General features: G+C 63.0%; 3 protein-coding genes across 13 annotated transcripts; 1 reads left to right on the top strand and 2 right to left on the bottom strand.

Annotated features, from left to right (window-relative positions):
• Positions 1–937: 937 nt before the first annotated feature.
• Positions 938–14917, bottom strand: ZFTRAF1 (zinc finger TRAF-type containing 1). 6 transcript variants are annotated; one of them, XM_060393624.1, is made up of 5 exons: positions 12027–12622; positions 4267–4505; positions 3465–3676; positions 2065–2147; positions 1842–1956 (listed from the first exon to the last, which is right to left on the bottom strand). In XM_060393624.1, exons 1-4 carry the CDS (start codon positions 12414–12416, stop codon positions 2080–2082), a joined length of 909 nt encoding a protein of 302 aa, XP_060249607.1. In that variant the 5' UTR covers positions 12417–12622; the 3' UTR covers positions 1842–1956; positions 2065–2079. The 6 variants fall into 6 exon arrangements, with proteins under 6 accessions (XP_060249609.1, XP_027829228.1, XP_060249608.1 ...); XM_060393626.1 differs by lacking the exons at positions 2065–2147; positions 12027–12622 and adding an exon at positions 14392–14917 and having other exon boundaries at positions 938–1956; XM_027973427.3 differs by lacking the exon at positions 2065–2147 and having other exon boundaries at positions 938–1956.
• A 347-nt stretch (positions 14918–15264) lies between these two features.
• KIFC2 (kinesin family member C2) lies at positions 15265–22718 on the top strand. 5 transcript variants are annotated; one of them, XM_042253867.1, is made up of 18 exons: positions 15265–15597; positions 15816–15897; positions 16027–16178; positions 16304–16442; positions 16579–16703; positions 16810–16875; positions 16961–17089; positions 17643–17720; positions 17896–17950; positions 18024–18133; positions 18538–18646; positions 18757–18914; positions 20586–20690; positions 20771–20892; positions 20991–21114; positions 21221–21350; positions 21434–21690; positions 21778–22718. In XM_042253867.1, the coding sequence occupies exons 1-18, from the start codon at positions 15409–15411 to the stop codon at positions 22030–22032; spliced, it is 2385 nt and encodes a 794-aa protein (XP_042109801.1). In that variant the 5' UTR covers positions 15265–15408; the 3' UTR covers positions 22033–22718. The 5 variants fall into 5 exon arrangements, with proteins under 5 accessions (XP_042109801.1, XP_042109799.1, XP_042109800.1 ...); XM_042253865.1 differs by having other exon boundaries at positions 17836–17950; XM_042253866.1 differs by lacking the exon at positions 18538–18646 and having other exon boundaries at positions 17896–18133; positions 18718–18914.
• Positions 22719–22791: 73 nt separating this feature from the next.
• FOXH1 (forkhead box H1) lies at positions 22792–26828 on the bottom strand. 2 transcript variants are annotated; one of them, XM_060393627.1, is made up of 4 exons: positions 26285–26828; positions 24120–24815; positions 23731–23835; positions 22792–23627 (listed from the first exon to the last, which is right to left on the bottom strand). In XM_060393627.1, exons 2-4 carry the CDS (start codon positions 24291–24293, stop codon positions 22824–22826), a joined length of 1083 nt encoding a protein of 360 aa, XP_060249610.1. In that variant the 5' UTR covers positions 24294–24815; positions 26285–26828; the 3' UTR covers positions 22792–22823. The 2 variants fall into 2 exon arrangements, with proteins under 2 accessions (XP_060249610.1, XP_027829229.1); XM_027973428.3 differs by having other exon boundaries at positions 24120–26828.
• Between the last annotated feature and the right edge of the window lie 36 nt (positions 26829–26864).

Below are 26864 nucleotides of genomic sequence, written 5' to 3'. Positions count from 1 at the left end.
ATGGACCAGGCGAGCCTGCCCTGTCCTGCCCCCACCATATGGTCACTTTGGAACCCACAGAGTGGGTGTTTGGCCCCAAAAGACCTGAGATGGTGTCATGGCACCATTCCACACACAGGAGACGCAGCCTACATGGACCTGAATGTCCTCGCCTGTGCGCACTGGCAGGTGGGGGCAGCACTGGAGGGCAGTGGGACCACAGCAGGGTGTGGCTGGGGTGGAGTCTTTCTTTGCGGAGGGTAGGCAAGACTGAGTCGGCCTTGCAGGAGTCGTCTCCTGCCAGCACCATGCCCTGGGTGGGGAACAGGGGAGCCCTGGGCCTGGGAGGGCTGCCTTGGCCGCTAGGAACTGGGCTCAAGCTGTACCCCACAGCTCCTTCACCTCTCTGCTCAGCTCCCACCAGTGGGCCAGGAGAGAGCAGCCCCCAGAGACAGGCCAGGGTAGCCCTGCCCACCAAGCCTGCAGTGGGGGCCAGGCCAGCAGGCGCTGCTCCAGGCCCAGGTGGGCTGGCCTGCGGGGAGGGAACCAGCTCTTTGGTACTGAAGCCGTGAGTGCGGGGAGCCTGGTCTCAGCAGGGCCCGTACCCTCTTCACGAACAGGCCTCGGGGTCCCAGGCAGGGCTCCTCCCCAAGTGAGGCCCACAGGCCTGCACCTCCAGGGAGCCACGTCTCTAGGGGAGGAACCACCTCCCTGGGGAGGAACCACCTTCCTAGGGGAGGAACCACCCTGCCCAGCGCTGACTTCCACTGGATGCAGGACCAGTGGATGGTCCCTGAGAGCAGTCTGGGGGCAGCTGGACCACTCAGACCCTCAGCCAGCCAGGCCTGCTCACTGCCAGCATACCCCGAAACTCCTCATGGCCTGGAGACACTGAGTCCTTGAGACTGAATACAGAAGATAGAGTCTCTTTTGCTAAATTTATGTAACTTAGACAAGAGCCTGTAAAGGGTTTATTTTCCTGGGAAGAAACAGAAAATCACCCTGCATTCCGAAGAGCCTGCTGAGCCCTGTGGCTAAGTCTTGCCTCCCTGGAGCAGCTGGGGGTGGGTGTGCTGGGGAAACTGACCGCTTGCTCCCCCAGGCCTACGACAGAGGGGGCGGCGACTCCAAGTCTCTCCTGAGGGATGGGCTCTGACCCTGGCCAAACTGAAGACCCCATCCTGTTCAACTATAGCCACACCTTCCTCTTGAACAAAACAGAAAGTAGGAAACAAGGGTGCCTTTTTAATTGCAATCAAATATGCTGTCTGTGGTCAGTGCCCCCGAGCCCGGCCCAGGAGCTGTAGGTGGTCCGGTGTGCAGCCCAGAGCAGGCATGGGGCCCACTGCACGCTGGGGCTGGGGCCAGGCTGCTGAGCCACGCCACACCCCTCGGGTCCCCGAGCAGCGTCTCCTCTTCGGGGGCCCAGCCTCCAGCGCCCAGGACAGGGGAGGTGGGGCAGAGGGCGAGGGGGCTCCCACCTTCGCACACACATGCAGACGTCCCAGGGTTCGCTTCCATCCCTTCTCTGCTGAGATGGGCAAGGGCGCGGTGCAGCCGTGGCAGCAGGCGTGGGTGGGGCCGCCTACTTCTGAATCTGGAACAGGAAGAGCCGCAGGTTGATGTTCTTGGCGGCCAGCAGCTTGTTGCACTCCACGGAGTCAACGATGGGCAGCGGCACGTAGTCCGTCTCGTTGCTCTCGTTGGTGAACACGAAGTGGTAGATGACGGGGCTGATCTTCACGTCGTCATATGGGCCCTTGAGCAGCAGGAAGGAGCACTCCAGGGGTGCAGTGACCTTGCTCTTGAGCAGGAGCTGGAAGGAGAGGGTGCGCTTGCACGAAAGGTTGGGGTTGCGCTCCGAGTCGTTCACGCGTGCCTTCAGGACCCACGTCTGGTTCAGCACTGTGAACCGAGGCGTCTCATAGTACAGACGCGTGATGAAGTCGTCTGTGCGGTACGGCCGGAACTGGACCTCTGTGGAGACAGACAGGCCGGGGCCGGCGGTCAGAGGGGGCAGGGCCAGGGTGGCGCCTTCCCGGCCGGCCGAGGAGAAGGGCTCGGCCAGGGAGGAAGGCAACTTACCCGGACACAGCAGCTCTACTTGTCACAAGGCAAATCAAACCCATTAGGGCAAACGAAGGCGCACGCAAGCTTTGGGGGAACAACTACAAACAGAAGTGACACTCGTTAGCGGCAGGGAACCCAGAGGCTTCGGGGGGAGAGTGGCTGGCGTGGCCGGACCCCCACTGGCCCCTCCTCCCCCCCCCGGGGCCCGCAGGGGAGCGGCCCCACCCAGAGGGGCGGGGGTAAGCAGACACACAGACAGGATGCAGTTCTGTGAAAAAGCGCACTTTATTGGTTCCGATACAGAGCTGCCAGAAAAGCCGGTGCCGGGCTGGCATGTGGCCCCCGAGCCCACACTGGGTCTCAAGGCTCAGCCCCGCTGAGGGCCCAGTCCTGGCTCTGCCGGCTGGCCGAAGGGCCCCTTGATCAGTGGTGACTGCCGCCACACAGTCCTTGCAGCAGAGCCTGTGGCCCCTGGCCGGCAAGTTCCTCTGCAGAGGCGGCCAATCCTCCCTTCCCGGCCACTGCCGCAGTCACGATGCCTCGGTCCACAGGGACTCTCCAGGCTGGGTGGTCTGGGACACGGTGCCCACCACGGCAGCCGAGGCTACGACTAACCAGAGCCACGGCCTTCTGCTGCTGACGCCAGGCCCTTGGCTCCCTGGGCCTCCGCAGGCCCGCATGGAGCCAGGTCCAGCCCAGGCAGCACGGTCTGACTGCTGCCTGACTGCCCTTGACCTGGAGCTGGCCGCCGGGCGTGAGCTCCAGCGAGCACAGGCTTCCTGCCATCCTCTGTCTAGAGCGAGCTCTGGCCTGACTCCTGCTCCCCAGAGTGTCCAAACGCAGTGGTGGTGACCAGGAGAGCCCAGGAGATCCAGCGGGCCTGGGCGCAGTCCAGCCTGCCCATCCCTTGGCGTCCACTCCCAGCTCTGCGGTTTGAGTCGGGCCCCCTCAGCTCACTCTGGAGCCCCAGCCCTGCCCATCTTCTCACTGGCCCCAGGAAGCCCGCGGTCACTGCAGTAACTGCCTTTCGGCAGGACCCGACGTGATGACTGCTCTTCTTGCCCCTGGCTCCGCAGGGCAGGCCCTCAGCTCCTGGAGCCCCCCAGACACACCCACCTTCCAGTGAGACTCCACCGGTCCCAAGCCGTGCAGTCCCCTGCAGTGAGGACACCACTTTGTCGGGGTCACGGGACCAGGGTGGGGACCCCAGGGAGAGGGGTCTCTGCAGAGCCATGCAGGGGCCCCCAGGGTCCTGCCCGGCCCCCTTGCTCGGCCTCCAGCCCTCTTCCCCGAGGCATCCTCCCAGGCACCAGGAGCTCGTTCAGAGCCTGGCCACCGGGTGCATCGGCCCCGGCTCCTGGCTGCTGGCCCCACCCCAGCCCGTGTCGGGTGCAGCAGGCGGCAGGGCGCCTCACCTGTGTAGCCGATCTTTTCGAAGCTGAGCAGACTGAAGATGCTGTTATAGAGCTGCATCTCCTTGCGGTGGCTTTGGTCCATCTCATCCAGGATCTCCATCAGCTCGTTGCCTGTCTTGGTTGGGTGGGCACACGCGGCCTCATGCACCGTCAGCTCGTGGAAAGGGCCGTGCCACGGGCAGCCGATGCGCTTGTACTTGCACTGCGTCACCCTGGGGAGGCGGTGAGCACTGCAGTCACATCCTGCCCATGCAAGGCGGCCATGCCAGGGGTCCTCCCAAGGGGTGCCTCCACCCAGCCATGCTCACGCGAACTGCTCCCTGAAGGACAAACACCCCATGTGCCAGCCCCAAGAAGGGGTGAGAGCTCAGGAGGGCCTGGGAAGAAGCAGGGCACGTGTGAATTGTGGGTGTTCACACCACCTATACCCACCGGGGTGGGCCCCCCACTTTAGTCCTGAGCCCTGCATGGCTCCGCTCCAGGGAGGCTCAGTGGCCTGGAGAGATCCTAGGGGATCCCTCCGCAATCCTAGGGGATTGCAGAGCCAGTGCCCCCTCATGCCACAATCCCAGAGCCCTTGGGCTGGGCACACTCTACTGGCCCAGGACCACCAAGGACAGGCTCCAAGGAAGAAGTCACCACACGACCACGAGGAACTCTGGAGGGCCAGGGTGACTCCAGAGGCTGCCAGGTGTGGATCTAAGCCCTGTCTGTGGGGCCTCCTGCCTGCCCCAGCAGCTTCCCGCTGACCCCACCCTGCCAGGGCCTGGAGGAGAGCGGGCCAGCCGGTCCAGACACTCACCTGTCCTGGCACTCCTCTTTCTGGTGCCTCTCCAGGATGGAGCGGGGGAACTGGCACAGGCAGAAGCCACACTCTGAGGGCAGCTCGCTCACGGCCTTCTCCACGGCCAGGTTGCGGCAGCAGAGGCTCTTACTGATCTCGCAACGACAGTTGGGGCACGTGGCCTGCTCCTCCTTCAGCCGGGCATCTGCTAGTAGGTGGATAAAACAGCCAGCGCACATCAAGTGACCGTTAGTACACTGCGGAGAAGGAAAGGGAGATGAAGCTCATGGACCTGCGGGACCAGGCAGAGGCGCACCCGCCCTGCGGCCGGCCCCTCCCGGGGCTGCAGCTGCAGGGGCCGCGGGCAGGCAGTGGTCTGACAAGCACAGGGCTGGCCTCCGGAGCCTGCACGGCCCCGGGGGAGGACGGGTCTCGAGGTGGCCCTTGCCGCCAGCAGAGCCTAACTTGGGGACGCCTGGAGGACATGTGCTCTCGGTGAGCTTCCCACCCTCGGCAGGTGCACCCTCACCCAGGCCCCACCACACTGGCCTGGGCTGGCACAGGTGGCAAGGCAAGTCCCCCCCGAGGGGCGGGTTCCTGCCAGTGTCTTTCTTGATGGCTGGCAGCACAGCCTGGGCAGATGGGGAGGCCCTTGGCCTGGGCTGGGCTCAGGGGCAGCGCGTATCTGCAGGCGGTTGCTGTCTTTCAGCCTTGGAGCCGGCCCCTCCCTTTCTGAGCCTGTGGATCCAAGGCCCAAACGCTGCGGTTGTCCACCTCCCCTCCAGCCTGGGGGCCTGGTGTGTGGACAGCAGGCTGCCGGCTCAGCTCCCTCACTGAAGGAGGGTACTCCACACAACCCCAGAGTACCCACTTCGTGCCACTGACACACACGGGCTGTGGGCTCGGGTCTGCAGGGACTCACAGGGTTGGGGTAGAAGAGGCCCACAAGGGAATCAGAGGTGCAGAAACAGATGAGCCATGTCCTCTGGGGCACACTGGGTGGTCGCTGAGCCTGGGAGGGAGTGTGGTGCCCCCCTCTGGGCACCCACCTCCCCTGCGAGATGCCCAGGGCAGAGGATGAACAGGCGGACGGTGCGCCCACCAGCTCCCCTGGGGCCCAGGACCCTTCTGCAAGTGGGATGCAGTGCAGTTGAGACAACCGGGGCTACTGCCAGGCCAGGCCACAAAAGGTGGGTCCTCAATGAACACCAGCCTCCATCCCACCGGCCCAGGGTCCGGGGACGGAGCTGAGGGTTGCAGGAGGCCGAGTGAGCTCTCAGCACCGCCAGGCCATGCTTGGGGTCTAGTGGGTGAGGGGACTACGTGCTGAGGGCTGACTGGGGGCCAGAGACAAAGGCCTCAGACACAGAACTCAGGTCCACACAAGTGCCCTAGATCAGCTGCACTCAAATCTCAATTTCTAAGTCAGGTGAAAGTGTGCGAGATGAGGGGGGAGCCTGGCAGGGTCTGCTCTGGCAGAGGGGCTGGCAGAGGGTGGGGGTAAGACTGGTGCCAAGAACAGTCAGGGCAGAAAAGCTATCTGTCCCGTCCATGCCCCGAGTTGTGGAGAAGCCAGAGAGATCTGAGTGGACGGTGGGGGACTGGGCACCACAGGCTGCTGCTGCCCACCCAGGTCAGGTGTGTTCTCCAAGTCCCCGTGCGGGTGGGCCTGAGGGCCTGGCTGCACCAAGCCACATCCACAGAGAGGGTCGCTGTGGCCTCCAGAGGCAGAGAGGCGAGCAGGACCTGCTAACCTGACCACTGACTCACGGGAGGAAGCACCAGGCAAGGCAGCACCACACCTGCCCAGCACCCCAGGGAGGGAGCCGGGCCAGACGCTGGGACCCCAGGGCCTGGGACCCCACACTACTTTGCGTGGCCAACGTTAGTTCTAGATGCCCTCAGGCAGGGCCCAAGGGTCTGGGTGGAGAGCAGCAGCTGCTGCTGGGCCTGGCCCAGCTGCCTTTTCTGGTCCCTGGTGGCCCAGCCAACGTGTGGGCCTGAGAGCAAGAGATGTGGGATGGGGTCTGGGGGCCTCGGGAGGGACACAAGGCTGCCGGGCATGTGACTGCTCGCTCCTGGCCCTGCCCCGAGAGCCCACTGTTCAGGAGCAGACGGGGTGACCTGCAGGCCTCCCCTCGGAACCCAGGGGTTGCAGGCACAACCCTGTTCCAGGCCAGCTCCCGTTCAGCCCCCCGGAGCCTCCAGACCTAACACAGGCACCAGCCCTCTCCTGACCTCTGGGGAGACATGGTGACGGCCCCTCCAGCCCTAAGAGCTCAGTTCTCAGATGGAACACAGTGAAGCAGTGCTGCTGGCTGGGCTGAGGGACAAGCAAATATCCACAGCTAGTTGCTTATCGGCCACCCAAGGGACACTCTCTGGGCAGACAACAGGTGACCCACCTGTGGGCCTGTCTGCAGTCACCACATTCGAGCTGTCCCCACATCCAGGACCTCTTGGACCCCCAAGCAAGACCCGACTCTGCACACAGGCCTGGCCAAGGGAGCAGGCCTCTTGCCCAGCCAGAAGTTGGGCTTCAAAGGTCTCAGCCCAGCACTGGCTGTGTGCCAAGACTCTGATGGACAGCACCAGACAGGGCAGGCCAGAGTGACCCACAGAACTGCCAGGGCCAAGCCCCTGAGAGCCTGGGCCCGCCATGGAGCAGCTCCTGCCGCACCCAGCCTGGGCTGCTTGCCCACTACCTGCCAGGAAGACCTGAGAGACAGGAAGGATTGGGGAGGGGGCTCCAGGCTGACCAGACCCCACAGGCCACTGGCAGGATGACCACAGACCGGTCATCTCCCTTTCTGGGCCTCAATTTTCTCAAGCACATAAGGCAAAGGGACTTCCCTGGAGATCCAGTGGTTTGATCCCTGGTCGGGGAACTAGATCCCACAAGCTTATGTCACGCCGCCCCCCCCCCCCAAAAAAAAGAAAAAAACTGCAATGAGAACAAGCTGGTCTTGCTATGTGCAGCAGAGGTATGACAGGACCACACGAGGGCACAGAACTAACTGCCACCACCAGCAGGCCTCTGCACACCCCTGCCCAGGAGCGTCAGGAAAGGCTCCAGGCACAAGCCTGCCTCAACAAAGGCCTTCCCTCCCACTGGGTTCTCTAGCCACGTCCCTCTGCAACAGCCCTGATGGGGGCATTCACACCTGCCCCCGAGGTCATCACCTGGCCAGTGCACCCAGGCAGTGCAGGTCAGGCCTCTTCTTGAACCACTTTTCCCTAGGGGAGCTGGAGGCCGTGTCTGCACTCCTGAGGAAAAGCCCCGCGCCTTGGGACAAAAGCAGGTCTTGCAAAGTGCTCTCAGTACTTGATCAAGTCCTTGATCAGTAGGCCTTATAGCCTGGAGTGCATGGTCCCCTCAAACCCTGGGGTGCCCCCTAAACGCCACCGCTTACCAGTAAAGGCAGGCTCAGAACCCAGACTCACGGGACCAGCCTGCCCTCCAAGCACAGTGGAGGCACCAACTATCTAAGTGCCACTCAGCCCGGCTGGAGCTGCACCCCCTTACCCCCCGTCACCTGGGCCAGTAGGGCCTCATGGCACCTCACACCCTTGCACCCTCTGTCCAATGTCTCCTTGACCTCTTTCATCAAGATGCAGAAGGCGTCTCAGGGCAAGCCAGGACTCCAACCTTCCCCCAGGTTTCAGAGCTGAAGCACTGGGCCAGCAGCCCCTGACCCCCCACCCCAAGGCTTGGGGACCTGGGCAGGGACCAGGAGTGCTGCCCGGACCAAACGTTAACTCAAGTGACAGCCAGCTCAAGCAAACACAACTTCTCATGGCCACAGACTGGCTCTTCCCCTGGTGTGGATGGCTAAGCAGACAGGTTCTCAAAGCGGGAGCTGGCAGTTTCGGCACTAGGGAAGAGGACCCCCGGGCACGCAGGTGGGCAGCCCCACGGGAGACCCCTGAGCATCACCACGAAGAGAATCTGCAGCACCGGGCAGGTCAACAGGTGCTGAGGCGGGGCACTCACAGGATCCCCAAGGCAGGTGCCCATGCTGGCCAGGACCTGGGCAGAGATGGAGCCACCCCTGCCTCAGGCCTTTCACCCACACGACTGCCCACCAGGTAGCCGAAGCCCTGGGCTGACCTGAGGCCTGATGGGGACAGAAGGCACAGCAGCACGGCCCCAACCCTCCCCCAGGGCCGACGGTGCCACTAGCTGGGCAGGTGGGGTGGGAAAGGCATCCCGCAGTAGGGAGAGGATGGCCTCAGCCCGGGGTGCTGCCTCAGCAGGGCCTGCGAGAGTGGGAGGGGAAAGGACTGGAGAGGGGCCCCAGGCTGAAGGGGCACCAGAGGAAAGGGCTGGAGGGGGCTCAGGTCGGAGGCAGTAGACCAGGCACCAGGCCAGCTGGCGCCACAGCCCGTGATAGAGGCCCCAACTCCTCCACCCTCACGGGGGCACAGGCGCTCTCCTGGCTGAGAACCGAGTTGGGGTGGCAGAGCCTCTTGGGCCCGTCCTCCAAAGGCTCAGGGCCTTTGCTGACATCAGTGGGGTCAGGGACAGGTCTGCCTTGCGTCAAGGGCTGGGGGAGAGCCCGGACAGGGGTTGGGGTCAGCTGAGGGGTTAGCACCCCAGGCCCACCTGCTGAAGCTGTGTTTCCCCCGAAGATGGCAGAGGAGCCGGGTCACAGCGCCTGGGGCCCCAGAGCTGCCCACCGCGCCCAGCGCAGAGCTCCTATCCTCTGTCCCCCCAGCTGCCTACCCCCACCTGGCTGCCCGCTGCTGTGCCTATCCGAGAGCCTGGAAAGCTGCTGCACACCTTGTCAGGCCAGGCACCGAGGATGCATCTAACACCCACATAAGAATGGCAAAGCCAGCACCTGCTGTATCTGCTGCAATCCCGACCTGACTCAACCTAACAAAGGCCATGTTGAAAATCAGTTGCATGAGCGCCCTGGTCTGACTCCAGAGCAGAAGTCCCAACCCAGGTGGTGTGGCGGACTGGGTGTGGGCAAGGGTTTCCAAGCAGGGACAGGTGACCAAGCCCACGCATGTCACCATGTCTGCTCTCAGCACTACCTAGGCTTCTCCAGAGACATGGAGGTAGGAGCTGGTGGCCAGAGAGCGAGCTCTCGAGTTGTCTGCCCAGCCACATCCAGAGGCCTATGGAGACACCCAGTCACCCCAGCACCAGGCACTGCACGAGGGCTCAGCACGGTCACTGGCTCTTCTTCTTACCCCCAGAACTGGGCACCAACTGCAACAGCCCTCAGATGCATGGCACGGCTGGCGCCGGCCCCAAGCCATGTATCCTGGCGGGGTCAGGCTAAATGTTGCCTGTAGCAACAGAGAGCAAAATATACCACAACACCAGAGGCGAGCACACCAGACAGCCCATCAGTGTAACCCACCAAGACGGCCAGCAGAAGTGGAGAGGCTGAGCCCAGGCCAGGAAGACACGACAAGCAGTGGGCCCCAACCAGGGACATGCAGAGAGCTCTGCGTCCACTCATTTCAAGGCAGTATATGCAGGACCCATGCCATCCTTGCCCAGATCCTCCCAGGAGAAAATGGCGCAGGACTCTAGGTCCATTTCAACCTCTCCCCCATCAATGACCTCATCCAGGGTGGCAGTGAAGGTGACCTGGAATACTACTCGCAGCAAAGAGCAACCAAGAAGCCTTCCCTCGGGGCCCCACTCACCCCAGGCTCCAGTGTGGGCACGGCTGGGCATCCACACCAGGGGTCCCCATCCCACAGCAAGTCTTCGAGGAGCCAAAGTGAGTTCTGACCTGTTGCAGGGCTCTGACTAACTTTCCAGAGTCAATGGCTCTCCCACTGACTACATGCTCTAAAGCTTTCTCAAGCCTGAGATGAGATGAAATTCACTCCCTGCCAAGGCCTGGTGTCACTGGGGAAGGATGGAGGTGGGGCAGACAGCCTGCGCCGGCACCATCCGTGGCTCTCCTTGCTCAGCAGGCCCATTCCTGGGGAAGCACTGAGCAGAGCCCACGAGGTCATGGGCAAGGCCAAAGCCCACGTGGCCGCAGCGCCTTCACCCTTCATCAGAGCTGCTCAGCTGCCTGCCTCCAGCCAGGCCAGGCCAGACCTCAGCTCTCGGCACAGTGTGAGCCGGTTTGAACCAGCCAGGCTCAGAGGCCCGGTCACCAGCAGCTCTGGCCAGAGGCAGAAATGCAGCTCTCCCTGCTGAGTGGACCAATAGCTGGCACTGCATGGTCTGTTCTCATGCCAGGTCCAGCTCCAGCCCACTCACATGAGGAGAGACAAGGCACCCCCAAATTCCTCTGGGACTCCACACCATTGACTTGGTTTCCCAGTGTCTCACTTAAGGCCCAGGGAAAAGTCCTTGAAGAATCAAAAGGTCATGGGCAACCAAAAAGGGTAAGAGGAAGGACAGGTCCTCAGGTGCATCCCAAAGCCTGAGGGGGTTATGAGAAGCACTACCCCCATTTGAACTGAGCCAGGAGGCCTGTGGTACCCGTGAACTAGGACCTCTGGCCAGGAGCTTCCCAAAACCCAGGAAGGTGAGTTGAAAATCAGTGTCCTCTCCCAAGGAACTCAATCCACTTCCCCACTTCTCTCCATCATTCAGGCACACTGGGGTCGTCCCAAGTAGCCTCCTGCCAGAGCAGGAAGGAGCCGGAGATCCAGAGGCTGGGAAATGACAATCCACACTAGCCCTGCACTATTTAGCACAAAAACGACCTTCTCACCACAGCCCCCAGTTTGAGCGCAAGCAGGGGGACAAGGCCTCATCAGTCATGTCCAGCTCCTGTAAATGCAAACAAAGGTAACAAGAATTCCTCAAAGCAGTTGGGGGAGGGAAATCAGAGATGGGGGATGGTGTGGAAAGACAGCAGAGAGAGCAGAACACTGCCCAGTGACCCTGGGACCAGAGTGGGACCCTGTTGCTGTGTGGCACATGAACAGGATCCCCCAGGGTCAAGTACCCTCTCTGGTAGGCCTGAGCTGGTTAAGGACTTGGAGTCCAGCCACTAGGCTGCCTCTTCATATATAAAGAAAGTCAACAGACCTCCTGGAGCGCCAGTAGCCTAGGAAGCCAGGCCTGGTGTGGGTGACAAGGGACGGGGCAGGAGCCCAGTCTGAGGCAAAGCAGGTCCAGAAGGCCCTGGGCTGGGCTGGGGAAGGGGCCCAGGCTGTGGGGCTTGAGGGAGGCAGTTCATACCAGGAGTGAGGGTAGGGGAGGGGGAAGGCAAGGATGTGAGCCCTTCCCTTCTCAAAGTTTTTCCAGAAATAAATAACAAGGGGAAGGGGATTTTTCCACTGCAAAGGATAAAGGGATACAGGACGAGCATGAGGACAAGTTGGGGGGGGGGGGCGGTGTCTGCAAAGAAAGTGACAAGAACTCCTGAGGAAGAGCCAAGACCAGGGGCTCCTAGAGCCCAGGGAGCTCAGGGCTGCGGGGAGCAGGCCGGGAAGTGGGGAGGAGCCCACATCTGTCGCCAGCTTTCTCTGGGGTCAGTTTGAAGGTGGGCTGGGGAGTGCTGAAGAGAAGAGAACAGGGGAAGCGGGAAAGGGAAGGGGCCTCTAAGTGGGAGACAGGAGGTTCCCATCAGGGTATAAAAGCAGTCACAAAAAGGAGAAAAAAAGGGGGTTCCGAACAGGAAACAAAAAAGTTGCCAGAGAACGAGAAAGGAGCTTCCGAACAGGCGCCAGAGTCCCACTTCTGGGCCCCAGGGCTCCGGCCTGGCCTCCGAGGAGACGCGGTGCCGGGGGGCCGGCCGCGGCGGGGCTGGAGCCGAGCCGGGTCGGGGTCGGGCCGGCGGCCCTACCTGGTACACGGAGGCCTTGGGCAGGTCCAGGCAGACCGTGCAGCACAGAACCGAGTAGAGCCGCTCCTCCAGCTTCCCGCTGCCCGCCGCCGCCGCCGCTGCCGCCGCCTCGGCTGCCTCGGCCGCCCGTAGCCGCTTCTTGGGCGGCGCGTCGGGGTCGCCCGCCGCCTCCTGCAGCTGCCGGGCGCCGGCCAGGCCCGCCTCGTCTGGGAGCCCGGGCCCCGCCGCCTCACCCAGTGCCGCCGCTGCCGCCGGCCCCGCGGCCGCCCCGGGCCCGGCCCCGACCCCGACCCCGGCCCCGGCCCCGGCCCCGGCCCCGACACCGGCCGGCACGGAGCCGGCTGGCCCCGCGGCCGGGCCGCCTCCGCCAGCCTCCTCGGCGCCGGACATCGCGGCCGGCCGGCCCGGAGGGCGGGTGCCGGCGCGCTCCCGCGGCTGGAGGTTAGGGGCGCCGCGCGCTCCCTCTGGCCTCTCGCCGCCGCCGAGACCCCGCAGCCCCGCTCCCTGCGCCGCCGCCTCAGTGGGTCTGGCCCGCGCGTAGCCCCGCAGCCGCCGCGGCCACCGACCCCGGCGCGGTCGCCATCTTTGTTTTCGCTGCGCTCTCCCCCACCTTCCACCGCCGCCTACGCCCCCTCTTTCTCCCAGTCACGTGAGCTGCGTGAGGCCAATGGGAGAGCCTCTCGGGCGAGACAGCGAGTCATCCAGAGCCAATAGGCGCGCGAGGACCCGCCCCTGCAGAAGGTGGGCGGGGTCCCGGGCGACTAGCAGAGGGGTGCTCACCCGGGTGGGGAAGTCCTGGCGTACAGTACCTGGTGAGCAAGGTGCTTCCTGCCACGCCAGGTCCGGACCACACACCTTGGGTGCCGGGGCAAGAAGGGCAACCTTGGACTCCCACGTCTACATGTCTCTGCGCCTTTGTCCCCAGACACCCAGTCTTGAGTGCGCGAGGCTCTAGCCTAGCTCATCGGAGCGAGAAACTGCCAGCTACCTCTCCCTCTCTGCCCAATCCCGTCTCCTAACCCCGGGGTTCGGAGCTGCAGTGCGGTCTACTAAGGAAAGCGAGGGTCTTAGGAAATCAGGACTTGCCTTGTACAGGCCGAAGGGCAAACGAGTAGAGGTTGAGTCAGCCCTGGGAGGGGATGTACATTTCTGTGAGCAGCTGTGGGCCTCGTTTGCCTTCATCCCAGCCGGCGGCCAGTGATGGTCACTGCCTCAGAGGACCACCAGCCAGACCTTGCAAGGATATTCATAACTCCATCGTGTCCCAGGAGAGCAAGGGCTCCTGTATCTTCTCAGTCCAGGGGCCCTCCTGACAACAGTGCCGTCAGGCCAAGTTGAAGGAGACCCCCAGAGTTGGTCCTGCACATTGCCTTCTTTTGCCCGGGAAAACCAGTTGCTGCCCTGGGAGCCTTAGGAAGTTCACTGCAGGACTCCTCAATCTGGCTAAAGAAGAGGCAGAGTCCATATTCCTGCTAAATCCCTCAGGTTTATTGGAGACCTCTCTCTGGATCCACAACCATGGCCTGCCCAAAATCAAGCCTGAGAACGTGCCTGGGACCCGGTCCCCCTCATTTTGGTTTTGGGCAAGCCTTCACATTGAGCCAGAAAGGGAGATAGTCAATCTGCAGAAAGCTGGCTTTAGGAAGGAGAGTCTATCACTAGCGGGAAGGTGGTAGCTGGGCAGAAGCTTTGCCTTGTGGTCTCCAGCCATCACTCCCACTGTAGGCGCTGTGTGTGCAAGGCCCGGTGGTAGGCCCAGCTGCCCCCTGCCAAGGCCCAGCGACAGATGTCCTCCTTCGGCAGCAGCAGCAGCAGTCTGTCCTCCTCCAGCCGGCTCAGAAGACCTGCAGCACCCAGCATCACACCCCCCCACATTCCATAAGAGTTGGTTGTGAAAACGGCCACAATGAGGATGGTCACTGCGACCACCAGCACCACTGCCTGACCAGCCACAGAGCGGCCCTCAGCACCAAGGTGGTCACCAGCCACTGCCAGCACCATGCCTCCTCCCAGAAGCAGGTTGGCAGAGGAGCAGTCCCCATTCACCCAGTGGAAATCGAATGCCAAAAGGGGCAGGCCAATGACAGTGGCCACCCAGGCTCCAGCAAGACAGTCTTCATCCGTGCCCAGCCCTGAAGCCAGCATGATGGCGGCGGCCAGGGCCTGGAGCAAGAAACCAGCAGCGGCCCCTCGATTTGCCTGTCAACAAAGGGAAGGGAAATGTGGGGAAAAAGGGTCAGGACCTCCCTTTAAGCAGGGGAGGGTGTGGGGGGTATCAGGGAAGCCCGGCCCACACACTAACTTCCCACCACCCTCTAGGAATTTGGGAGTAGGCTACGCCCCTGCCCCACCCCAATGTACTCACCTGGGCAGTGCTCAGGGCTGCGTGTAGAGACACTGCTCCCAGCGCCAGGTGGGACAGGGCGGAGCTCCACTCGCCCCCTGGCCTGGGGGTCATGACACCTCAGGCGGTAGTGAGTTTAAGGGGACAGGAAAGGGATCCTCAACTTGAGAAGAATGTAGAAGCCGGCGACAGGGAGCCCTAAGGGTGTCTCTTCGGTACTCCCAGGTTCCAGAGTCCCATTTCTAAATATTGTTATAGGCTCATCCGAAACTCGCGGGAGCCCTGACGCCACAACCTTGGGGAAGAAGGGCCTAAATAGGCCGGGAAGGGAAAATGCGGTGAGGAGCCGGGGCTGGGTGGGCGTTATCTCTGGCGTAGTGGAACCCAAGTCAGGGTGCAGGGCCCTGCGCTCGGGGAGGCGCCGTCCTCGGAACCCGGTCGGGAAAGAGCAATAGCCCAGCACTCAGGCCGCTGAGCTGCGCGACCACGACGCAGCGGCGAGCTGGAGGCCCAGACCAGCCCACCGCGCCGCCCTCGGACTACTGCTCCGCCTCTCGCGCCCGGCTTCCGAGCGCCGACCAACGAGACGCTCGGCGGGTAGAGCGGCTGGGGGGAGGGGCGGGGCCAGGAAGTCTGGCCCCGGGAAGAGATGGGGCCAGATGGACGTGAGAGATGGGCGGGGCTGGGAGGAGGCGGGTCTCGGCTTGGGATGGGTCGCGCAAGTCCATGGTTTGCGGGGAGGGAAGGGGCTCGAGGAAGGAGCGGTGAAAGGAAGGCTGGTGAGGTGGGGTTGAAGGAAGGGGCGGTGAGAGGAGGGACTTTTAGGGGCGGGGCTGAGGAGGGGCCGGGGCGGGGCCTGGACAGGGCCGAGGACGGGCCTTGAGGGGAGGGGCCGAGCAGGAGGTTCGCGGATAGGGAGGTTGGACGCCTGCGGGTAGCATCCTCTGAGGGTTGGCTCCGCGTGCGGTCCTCCGCGGAGGACTGGTAGGGATACTGGAAGAGGGTGCGGGGCTGCGCCGAGGGGGCGGCCGCCGGAGCATGCGCACGGGCTCTGCGGCGGGCGAGCGCGGTGTCGGCGCGGGGACGCGGGGCGGCGTGAAGCCGGGCCCTTTGCCGCCCCGCGCTCCCATGTACGCCTTTTACTCGCTGCTCATCTACATCTTCTACAGCCTCTTCCGCAGGGATGGCGGGGCCGCGGCGGCCGCCGACGCTGAAAACCCGGCCCAGGTGAGCGGGGGAGCGCTCAGCTCCGCCGGCTACCCCTTTCCCGAGAACGGTTCGCAGGTCCCAGGGCGCTGACGCGGGAGAGGGTCCGTGCCGAAGATCCCGTCTCTGGTGTTGGAGGCTGAGAGCCCGGAGCCAGCGACCGGGCTCAGTTCCCGGAGTCAGGGACCCCACGGGCTGCCTGGCCTCTCCTCAGGGCCTCTTCCCCACTGCCTCCTTAGAGCGCCCGCTGTAAGCCCGGGAGTCGCCGCCGCGCCTACCAGCCAACCGCTGAGCTGTGGACCGAGCTGACCGGCCTGGTCGGTAGGTACTGTTGGTGCATCGGGAACGCTGCTGAGAGATGCAGGGAGGGACCTGGCAGGCGCCGGCTGGTAGCCTGGCGTCCAACACAAGACCCAGCGCGCCTCCCCATCCCGCTCCCTGGCCTCGCAGGCTCTTCGGAGGCCGAGGATGGGTCGGGAGGGGGAGCCGAGCGCTGTCCGGCGGAGGTCTCCCTGGAAGAGGCTCTCGTGCGTCTCGCCGAGTTCCTCTCAGTCCAGCTGGGGGCGGAAGAGAGCTTTGGGACTCCTCCCGACCTGAGCAAGGTGAGCAGTTGAAACTCTTCCAGCAACTTGTTCTGTCTCCCCAGGTCCTCTGATCACCATCCATCCCTGTTTTCCCTCCACCCGGCCCCCATTCTTCTCCACTTTGATGCCTGTTTCTTTCCCAGCCCGGTGATGTTCCCCCACTGTTGACGGTGACTGGTCAACTCTTGGCTCTCCTGGCATGGATTCGAAGTCCCAGGGGCAGGCAGGCCCTGTCCCAGGGGACACAGCCTGTCTCAGGGGTGCAACACCCTCCTCCTGCTGGTGCGTAAGGAGTAGTGAGCTGAAGAGGGAGTCTGACCAGGGGTTGACGCCCCCCAGAACCCAAGCAGCCAGATGTGAGCTGCCCCCTTTCAGGCCACAGAGCTCTTCTGTTCTAATTGGGTCCACCCCACCCCAGGATCCCCATTGCAAGAAGAAAGCCCTTCCCTTTCACAAAGGGGCGAGGCCCAGGGACAGCAGCCTCCTCAGCTGGAGGAGGACCCGAGAGCTTGGCAGCGGCTGGAACAGCTTATCCTTGGACAGGTGAGGAGTCCAGAGCAGCTGGGACCTGGGCATCTGGGAAGGGCCTGGGAGTCTGGGAGGGGACTGGAAGGAGGTGTTCCACCTTGTGCCCCTCCCTCCTTTCCAGTTGGAAGAGCTGAAGCAGCAGCTGGAACATCAGGAGGAGGAGCTGGGCCAGCTGCGCCTGGGAGTGGTGAGGCTGCTGGATGGGGGCTGGACGAAGGACCCAAGAGGGTACCAGCCTCCAGGTAAGTCTTGAGGGCTTCCTTCTCTCCCAGGGAGCAACAGACTCAGAGAAAAGGGTTCAGCATCTGACTCTGGAGAACAAAGCCCTGAAACAGAGCTTGAGCCTTACTCGGGACCTCCTGCTGCACTGGGGCCCTGCCCCCAACACCAGGGCCCCCCAGGTATCCTGCTTCTTAGCTGAGACCATCCTTGCAGCCTGGGGCTCCCCCACAACTGCTCTCCAGCAGCACTGCCCGTGCTTTCTCAGGACTCACGCTCTGACCCTTCAGACCTGGGCCCAGACTGTGGGCAGCAAGTGCATGGCAGCCCTGTTCAGGAGACGGACGCTGGGACCTTCCTGGTGCTCCTGGGGCTGAGCCTCTGCACTTCTCATGCAGGAGGCCTGTTTCCATCCCTGGGCAGGGAATTAGATCCCACATGCCTCAACTAAGAGTTTGAATGCTGAAACTGAAGATCTCACACAGCCTAAAAAATGTTTTTTTAAAAGGGGCGGTGGGGGCACTTGAGAATCCCCTCATTTCACTCCAAGGCTCCTCCCAGTGGCTGACTCCAGGGGAGCAAAAGGATTTGGGGAAAGTACCCTTGCATGGAATTGGGAGGCATGGATGTGTGACCAGCTTTACAACCCTCTCATCCGTAAAATGGGGCAGCTGGAGTGTACCCCCCAGTTGCCTCCTGCCTCCACAGTTTGACTGGTTCCCACTCCCCTTGCAGGAGGAGGCAGAAGCCCTGCTGGAGCTCCGGGGGCGGCTTCAAGAAGCCCAGGACACCACGGAAGCCCTCCGAGTCCAGGTGGGCACTGGGCCCAGGGGCTGGGAAGTCTGGGGCGCTGGGAAGGGGGTGCCTGAGGCAGAGCCTGGTAAGTGCCTGTTTCCTCAGTGACAGGGGTGGGGTTGGGTGGGGGCAGCTAGGGGTGCAGGAGGTGCAGCTGCAGGGCCTTCAGGGGGCCCTCCGGCAGCTCCAGCAGGAGACTGAGCAGAACTGCAGGAGGGAGCTGCAGCAGATGCGAGGGCAGCTGGCAGGTAAGCTCTGGGGCTGTGGAGCGCATGGCGAGGCGTGGCATCTGGCCTCCCCTCACTATGGCCTCCCCCGCAGGACTTCGTGCTCGCATGGCCAGCTTGCGTCAGGGCTGTGGGGACCTCCGGGGACTCGTCAGCACCTTTACCCAGAGCTGCCAGGGTTCTCTGAGCGAAGCCCAGGGACAGGTCAGGACCGCTTGCTCCCTCCCTCGCACTTGCTCTCTGGCAGCCTTTTCACTGGCCTTCCCTTGGGGAGCCCCTGTCCCCGCCTCCTTTACACTCCCAGGGTGTTGTCTGCTCTGACGGAGACCAGGGGCTCTGGAGCCAGAGTGACTGTGTCCTGTGCAGGCTGGGGTGACAGTGGATCTCTCACACGGTTGCCAGGAGCCACCATTCTCCTCAGGTCCCTGAGCTTCATCCCAGGTCACTGAGAGATCATCCCTGCCCACTAGGGCCTGAAGCCACAGAAAGCAGTAGATCACCACAGCTGGGCTGCATAGTAGATCCTGCCCTCAGCACCGCATACCCCAGCTGTTTCCACTGCCTCCCCTCCCTGTGCCGGCCCCTCCCTCACATCTCTGTTCCCCCAGGTTTCCTGGGCTCTGGGGGCACTGTCAGCTGACGGGGCTGGGACTCAGCTCGCAGAGGTGCGGCAGGGGCCTCTGCCTGGATGCCCGGGGCGGCTGCTGGAGCTCAAGGGTACAGCAGGTTTGGGGAGCAAAGGGCTGGCGTGGCAGAGGTTGGGGACGTGGAGGCTCTTCACACTTCAGGACCTAGGAGGCAGCCCCTGGACCTGATCTCCACCCCAGGAAACATCCGTGTGCTGTGTCGGCTGAGGCCAGGGACACCCTCCAGCCTGGTGAGCTTAGAGCCTGGCCCGGGTGGCACTGTTACCACCTGCTATCGAGGGCACCAGCGTCGCTTCCGCCTAGACTGGGTCTTCCCTCCGCACGCCAGCCAGGAGGAGGTGATGCTCCACCCTTGGATCTGTGTCGACTGTCTCTCAGATACCCTGGAGTCCTCAGGAGGCTCCTGTCTGTCCGCCCTCCTGGGAGAGAGGGTGGCTGGACTCCAGCAAGGAAGGGAGAGGAGCTGGGGGGCCTGGGAGCAGGGCTGGCATCCTAGCTGGGCACCTGCTTTCCTCCCAGGGTTTTTCCTTTGCATCTGGCCACCAAGCTCTTGCAGGCCGGGGAAGACAAATTATGGCTTAAAGGAAGATTAACATTTTCAAAAGTAACTTTGTGCCAGGAGAGTGTGCGTGAGGTGACAGTCCCGCAGGGCTGCAGGGCACAGCTGGGGCCCTGCTGTGCCCGAGGACCTCCGTCCCCCAGGCTTCTCTGGCTGTCCACTCCCCTGGCCCACCATTCAGACTGACCCACTCTGACGGGGTACCCCTCCTTGCTTTGTGGTTAGGGGAGTGGGGAGCACAGGTGAGCTTCCAGCACCTGAGCTCTCCCAATGCCCTGCTCAGATCCTGCCCTCCTCCCCTTTGCTGCCAGACCCAGGGAGCTGGAAACCAGAGGCTTAAGTCCCAGCGCCCACCACACCCTCTCCAATGCACACGCACTGTGCAGCTGGAGCTTCCTTAGCTCAGGAACAAGGCTGAGAGCTGGGACGGTGAGGTGAGAGGCAGAGCTGTCAGAGATCAGACTGTGGTGGCCTCACAGGGACAGGCTGGTGAGAGTGCCTGGCAGGTGGCCAGGGCTCCCTCTTTCACTTTCTGGGGCCCCACAGCTGTTTGCCACCTACCTCCATTTACCCCCACACCACCCCTGCCCTGTCTTCAGCCTCCATGCCAGCTACAGCCCTGGACAGGGGCCCCTTTGTGCACTGTCTTCCGGGTGGACAGGGCCCTCCGGTTCTGGAGGAAAGAGTTAAAGGCATCTGGTGCTGAGCCCCCTCTCTGCAGGAGCACCCCTAGTGCTCCTTTCTAGCCATGGAGTCTGAGCCATCTCACTGGCTGTTCTGGGTTCTGCTCTAGTGTCTGGCAATCAACATTTCAGACAGCACTGCCTCCCCACTCAGTTACCAGATGTCTCTGGGCATGGTAGCTGACCGTGTTATTGCTCAGGAGGCTGCTGCTGGTGTCCAGCTGCCAGCAGGATGCCAAGTCCCAGCTCCATGTCCCCTTTACCTGCTTCTGTGCACCCGCCCAGGGACGGCTTCAGGATCCTGGCTGCTGCCACCCCCCAGCCATGGGCCCTCTGGGTTCATCCTTCACGTGCCACATGCTGCACTAGCCCTCTTTCCACATTCTCACTTAATCCTCACAACAGGTGTCGCTACAGTCCCCACCTTGCAGAGGAAAAGATGAGTGATTTGCCTCCAATTCCATCTAGGGTTTGAACCTGGCCATCGAGCCCAGGGCCTGGACCCTTGACTGCCAAACCCCCAAGTCTCCCAAGCAGTCAGTCATCAGGACTCTATTACTCTGTTTCTGCTATTTGTCATGTTCCTTCCCTCTTTGGCTGGCAAATTCTTGGAAATGCCACTTTGTCCAGGGAGCCTCCTCTGTCTGTTGGGAGATCCTCACTTTCCCTACGTTCCCCTAAAGCTAGTCTCCTCCCAGGGGAATCAAGTTATGGTCAAGTTATCTTGCCTCAGGCTTAGGGCCCTTCCAAACCCCTTGCACCCCTAGGTCTTCAGGGAGCTGGAGTCTGCTGTGCTGTCCTGCCTCGGGGGCTACAGTGTCTGCATTTTCACCTACGGTCAGACAGGGACGGGGAAGACCTACAGCATGGAGGTGGGAAAGGATGCAGTTGGGGAGCTCCGGAGCCAGGGGCTGGGATGTGAGCTTGCTGAGGCACCCCATGCCATCCCCAGGGCCCGCCCGAGGACCCCGGCATCGCTCCTAGGGCGCTGCAGTCACTGTTCCGGGAGATGGGCACAGGCGGGCAGCACCGTGTGACCCTCAGCATGGTGGAGATCTACAACGAGGCTGTCAGGTCAGGGGCACCTGGTGCCTCCTGCCTTGCCCCCAGCCCCAACCTCTTCTGTCTCTGCCCCCCAGAACCCCCAACGGAGCCCTACCCTTTTTCACCAGGGACCTCCTTGCCCCAGGGCCTCCCCAGCGCCTGGCAGTGAGGCAGGGCCCAGCAGGCCAGGGGGGAATCCAGGTGGCCGGCCTCACCCACTGGGACGTGCCCAACCTGGAGTCTCTGCACCAGGTGAGGCTGCTCAGTGGGGCTCCGCAGCCCTCCAAGCCCCTGCACTGTAGCCGCACTGGGGGCGCGGGCCCCGCTGCAGGCCAGCCCTTGTCCACCCGTCCTGCAGATGCTGAGCCTGGGGAGGAGCAACCGGGCCACCGCCGCCACCGCCATGAACCAGCGCAGCTCTCGCTCGCATGCCCTGGTCACGCTGACACTGCGCACAGCGTCCCCATCGCGCGGTCCCGGCACCGCAGGTACTTCGGCGCCTGAGCCCTGTGGGGGCCTCACTGCACCCACGCCGGGCTTCCGTCCACGCCGGGCTCGCTCGCCCCTGCAGGCACGCTGCACCTCGTCGACCTGGCGGGGTCCGAGCGCGCCTGGAAGGCGGGGGCGGCCGGCTCGTCTCAGGAAGACCGGGACGGCGCCCAGCGTCTACGGGAGGCTCGGACTATCAACCGCTCGCTCCTGGCGCTGGGAGGCGTGATGGCCGCGCTGCGGGCCCGCCGGCCCCACGTGCCCTTCCGCGACTCGCAGCTGACGCGCCTGCTGCAGCCGGCGCTGGGCCCGGGCGCCACAGCGGTGCTGCTGCTGCAGGTGGGCGGGACGGCCTGCGGGGAGGGTAGGGATTTGCATGCCAGGCACCGCCCACCAGGGCACGCCCACCAGCGCTGCTACCTGCAGATCTCCACGCGGCCCGAGGATCTCGGCGAGACGGTGTGCTCGCTCAAGTTCGCCGAGCGTGTGGGCCGAGTGGAGCTGGGGCCGGCCAGGCCCCGCAGGGCCCCCCGCTCCGGGACGCCCTCCTCCCTGAGCACCGACACACCACTCTCCGGGACCCCCTGCACCCCTACGCCGTCGCCCGGCAGCCCTCCAAGCCCCGGCCTAGACAGCGGCTCCAGCTCGGCCCTGGCACCACCGGAGGACCTGCCTTCCTAGTCCTGCCCAAGGAGCCTGGGTCACATCTCTGCGGGCAGAGGCAGCAAAATCCCTATTCCCTCATGACTTCCTTGACCTCTGGGGGCCGCTACCCCCTAGACGGCTGGAGCCCACCCTCCTCTCCCACCCTGGAGGAGTGCTCTGCCTGGGGTAATTATCACACCTCCCCCCCCACCCGCCTCCCTTATCACCATCTGCTGTTATCATAGCGCACAGCAGGGGATCCCAGGGCCACAGAGGCCGACCGCGGCCAAGTGGTCACCAGAGTCACTATCTCATCAGACTTGCGTTGAAATGTTGTCTATTCCTTTACTGTTACCTCCCCACCACCATCACCAAAGCCAAGGAGGGTCTCCATTCTCGATCCCCTTCCCCCCAAAGGTGCTTCCTCTTTCCCAGGCAACAGCTGAGGGAGGACAGGGCTTTAGGCTGGAGCCCCATTAGGTCTTCCCTCCCCCAGCCCGAGCCAGGGAGGGGAGGTGACAGCTGGTGATGGATGGATAGATGGATGGAGAGCTGGAGAAGGTGGGACCAGGAAGGGTAATGGAAGGGCTACTCTAGGCAGAGCCCTGCTCCATCCAGCCTTGCCTCTAGGGGTAGGAGAGACAGGACTAACCACCAGGGCCTGGTGATGCCCTGCTGGGCCATAGCTCTTCTGGGGCAGCCAATAAACATGTGGACTCGCAGTGTGGCTGGTGCCTCTGTCTCAGGCTGCCAGAGTCACACAGACCTTGGTTTCTCCTCAACAAGCCTAGGGGTGGCAGAGGAAAGCAGCCCCTACCCTGGGAGCATCACAGGCCGTACCAGGAGAGCAGCCAGCCTGGGCTGGGGGTAGCCAGGTCTCGGGGGTGGCTAACCCACACGTCATAGATGCTTTTGTTGGGTGGCACCCCCTGGAAGAGAGCATCTAAATCCCAGAGCAGCCTTGTGGGGCCATGGGTTTCCGGAGCTACCCCCCAATAGCCTGTGCTGGTGGAGGGAGGGCACCGGGGGCAGGAGGTGGGTGGCAGTGGGGCCAAAGGCATCACCACGTTGGGAGTGTAAATGGGCAAGTAGGAGGTGGGCAGCTGTCCCCACAGCGAGGCCCTGTGACCTCCACCAGAGAGAACCCCGGGGTCTGGGGTGCCCTGCATTAAGTGGAGAGGCCAGGCCCTGGGCTCAGGGGACAGGACGGAGGGCTTTCTGTTTTCCCCCTGGGAAGTCTTCCCCTCTGCCCTGATGGGCCTTGGGAGGGGGCAGACGGGCCACAGAGGCTTCTCAGAGGGCAGGAGTGCAGCAGGCACCTCTCCCTCCCCTGAGCGCTCTGAGCCTGACCGTCTGGGGCTGCTCCGCGGTGTCCCCTCCCCGGAGTCCCCTAGCAGAGACTTGATGCTGAAGCCCTCGCAGGGCGGCAACTGGGGACTGGGCGGCTGGTAGGGCCGGCCGTGCAGCACGTAGGGGCCGAGATCCTTGGCGAAGGCTCCCCTCGCGCCCCTGCTCTGCCAGCGCCGGCACAGGGCCGTGTTCTGCAACCGCAGCGCCTCGGCCGGGATCAGGCTCACGTCGACCGCCCAGAAGTTGCCCTTGGCCTGAGGCTTCGCGGGATCCTTGGGCACCTGGTGGGGGAGGGGAGCAGGCTTGGGTGGGGCCGCACGACCCCGGATATCAGGATTTCCGCCGGCGTCCCGGTCCCAGGCTCTGAGCCTCGCCCTGCCCTACCTTGCGGAAGCACCGGTTGGAGGAGAGGTTGTGGCGGATGGAGTCTTTCCAGCCTTCGTAATCGTCCCTGAAGAAGGGGAACGCGGCCTGGACCTGACGGATGATCTGAAACCATCGGGTGGGCGGTGGGCGCCGTAAGCCAGGGCGCGCGGGCGGGGGCAACGCTGCCCCTCCTCTCGCCACTGTGTGGCCTGCCTCGCCAGGAAGGGGTCTGCCCAAGCACTTTAGCTCTCTCCCTGGGTGCTCAGGCCGGGACTGGCCCCCCTGGTATGGCTGGGACGGCCAGGTCGGGGTGGAGGCCGGAGCCTGGGCCTCAGGCCACTGGAGGACGAGTAGGGGCACAGGTCCGATCACCGAGTGCGAGGGAGAGCGGGCGGGGGTCCTCTCACCTGGGCCAGCTTCAGCCTGCGGGAGGGTGCAGCCTGGATCACAAGGGCGATCATGGCCAAGTAGGTGTAGGGGGGCTTGTCATGCCGCAGGTATCTCTTCTTCCTCCTCTTGGGGGGCTGGGAGGGCGAATCCCCCTCAGGGAGCCCCAGGCCGGGGTTACTGCAGGGCCCCATGCAGGGGAAGCAGGAAACGTGGGCAGGGACCCAGCCGGGCAGTGGGCGCTGGGCACGGGGTAGTGTGGTAGTGTGGGGAGGCAGAGCTGGGACCTGAGGCCAGGCGGGGGCTGGCGGGCCAAGCCCTTTATCATTCGGATGGAAGGGGGAGGGGAGGGGAGGCAGAAATACGCGATGGGGGAGGGGAGCGTGCTGAGGGCAGCCACAATTAGCAGGTTTCGGTTAATCTGGAAGGGAGGGAAAGGGCAGGGAAGATTCCAGTGGGGGCTGCGGCCGGCCACCCAGGCCCCATTCCTCACCCCTGGGCTGCCTTGCGCCCCCCCCTAGAGCTGGAAAGAAAAGTCTGTGGAAGGGGCTATGACACACACTTACTTTATCCCACCCAGATCTCAGGCTCCCATTCAACAGAGTAGTGATTGGTCCAAGATGAGCTGCCAAGAAGGGGTGGGTCCTGCCCAGAGTTCAAGGCCAAGCAGCTAGCAGGACTTGGATGGTGGTCTGGGAGGGCTTCCTGGAGGAAACCTCATAAATAAGAGACAGATACAGTTGACTCAAGGGATTTTCCCACAGGGCGGGCTTCCCAGGTCCTGGAGGCCACTTTCCCTCCCTTCTTGGTGCTGGTCCACAGTGGGTCCTCACTGTGCACTCTGCACCTCAGTGGCCCTGGGACAGCTGGACCTCCCTGGCCTGAGAACTTCCTGGAAGCTCGTTTGTCTTTCTGCCCCTCTTCTGGGCCTGTGGGTCCAGATCCTTTGGAAGTTTTTCAGAGGAGGAGATCACTTGGTCCCCTGGGGCATTCAGGCAGTGCTCCTGGGTGGGTGTGCGTGGAGGGGCAGGCCTTCTAGCCATAGGGGTTTACTGGATACATCTTGGGGCCACGCCGTGAGAATACATCCCTGTGGATCATGGTCCCTACCCAGGGGAGCCTGGGAGCACCACTTGGCATCACCCTGGGCAGGAGTGAGGACAGCTGTTATGTGTGGGTACACAGGGCTTTCCAGTGCCCTGTAGCTTACTCTAGAAGGAGGGTGATGCTCCCCAGGCTGGTGGGGTCTGGCCTGAGTGGAGAAGGGGCACTCTGGGAAGAGTGGAGTCTGAGCCCCATGAAGCCTGTGGTGCCAGCACCCCCTGCTCAGGCCTGGCTAGAGCCTCTTAAGTGCTTTAGCAGGCACAGGGGCTGGCCCAAAGGTGCGGCCCTGGAAAAGTGTGTTTGGCAGCGACCCTGAACCATGGTTCTCCTGGTCCCAGACCCTTCTGTCCACTCAACTCCTCCCTGGCGTGATCTGTGGCTCTGCCTCTCAAGTGCTCTGTACCCTGCTCTGTATACTACCCCAAAGCCTGGGTTCCCCCCCCCCGGGGGGAGGACTGGGCAAGTTTGCACAAGGCATTTATCAGGCCCAGGACACCAGCAGTGGTAGGGTGTTGCTATTAGAACCCCCAGACCCGAGGGAAGCCGTGGAAGCACAGGGACACACTTTATATCACTTTACTCAAGATTTTTCTCAGGCAGCAGCAGCACTCCCCCTGCCCAGTCCGCCCCCAATTATACCCTTGCTAAGTCACTTCAGTCGTGTCCAACTCTGTGCGACCCCATAAACGGCAGCCCACCAGGCTCCCCGGTCTCTGGGATTCTCCAGGCAAGAACACTGGAGTGGGTTGCCATTTCCTTCTCCAATGCATGAAAGTGAAAAGTGAAAGGAAAGTTGTTCAGTCATGTCCGACTCTTAGCGACCCCATGGACTGCAGCCTACCAGGCTCCTTTGTTCATAGGATTTTCCAGGCAAGAGTACTGGAGTGGGGTGCCATTGCCTTCTCCGCCAAGTAGCTTAGGTGGCAGCTAATTTAGTGTAAACCCTTAGAGGGCTGAAAATCTGGAGCATACAGTGGGTGTGCAGCTCTCACTGAGGTGCTGAGAGAAGGGATGGGTGATGGGTGATCTGGAGGAGGAAGCCTGGGGCTGAGATGATGTTGGTGGGGTGCTACACTGCTACCTCCATTATCAGATTCTTCATATTTCCTCTGGCTTCCTCTGGACTCCCATGTCACCTCTTCAAGTCCTGTTCGTTTCCAGGGCTCTAGCTGAGAGGTTCTTGTGTCTTCTAGCCCAGTTCAGTTATTGAGAGGTCTTTTTCTCCAACAGGTCTAAGGCACTGCTTTTCCTCCACTGTCCCCTCCTTGCTTCCAGGATAAAGCCCAGCTCTTGGTTTGGCGTTCAGGGCTCCTCACGTCCTGACTACTCATCGCTGGCCGCACAGACCCCACAGAGCGGGCCCCGCCCTCCTAAACCACCACCTCAACTGTTCCCACCTTGGCGCATGCTCTCCCCCCATTAATGCCCCTGCTTTGTCGAGTGAACTCAGACCCTTTCTTAAAAGATCAGAGTAATCAGACGACCACCCTCCTGGCAAACTTGTGACTACTTGCGCTTCTCGCCCCGGAAGGCCCTCCCCTTGCCTGCCGGCCATCACTGCACCCTGCCCAAGCGGCGGTCCGCAACCTCCCCAGTCCCTCTGGGCAAGCCCCGCCCCCGGGCGGCGGTTTCCGGTCCTGGGGAGCGCGGGCCGGAAGTTT

This window comes from Ovis aries, chromosome 9, assembly GCF_016772045.2.
Source record: "Ovis aries strain OAR_USU_Benz2616 breed Rambouillet chromosome 9, ARS-UI_Ramb_v3.0, whole genome shotgun sequence".
Taxonomy (NCBI): Eukaryota; Metazoa; Chordata; class Mammalia; order Artiodactyla; family Bovidae; genus Ovis; species Ovis aries.
Note: the sequence above shows the minus strand (reverse complement) of the source record. Positions and strands in the feature narration are given on the sequence as shown.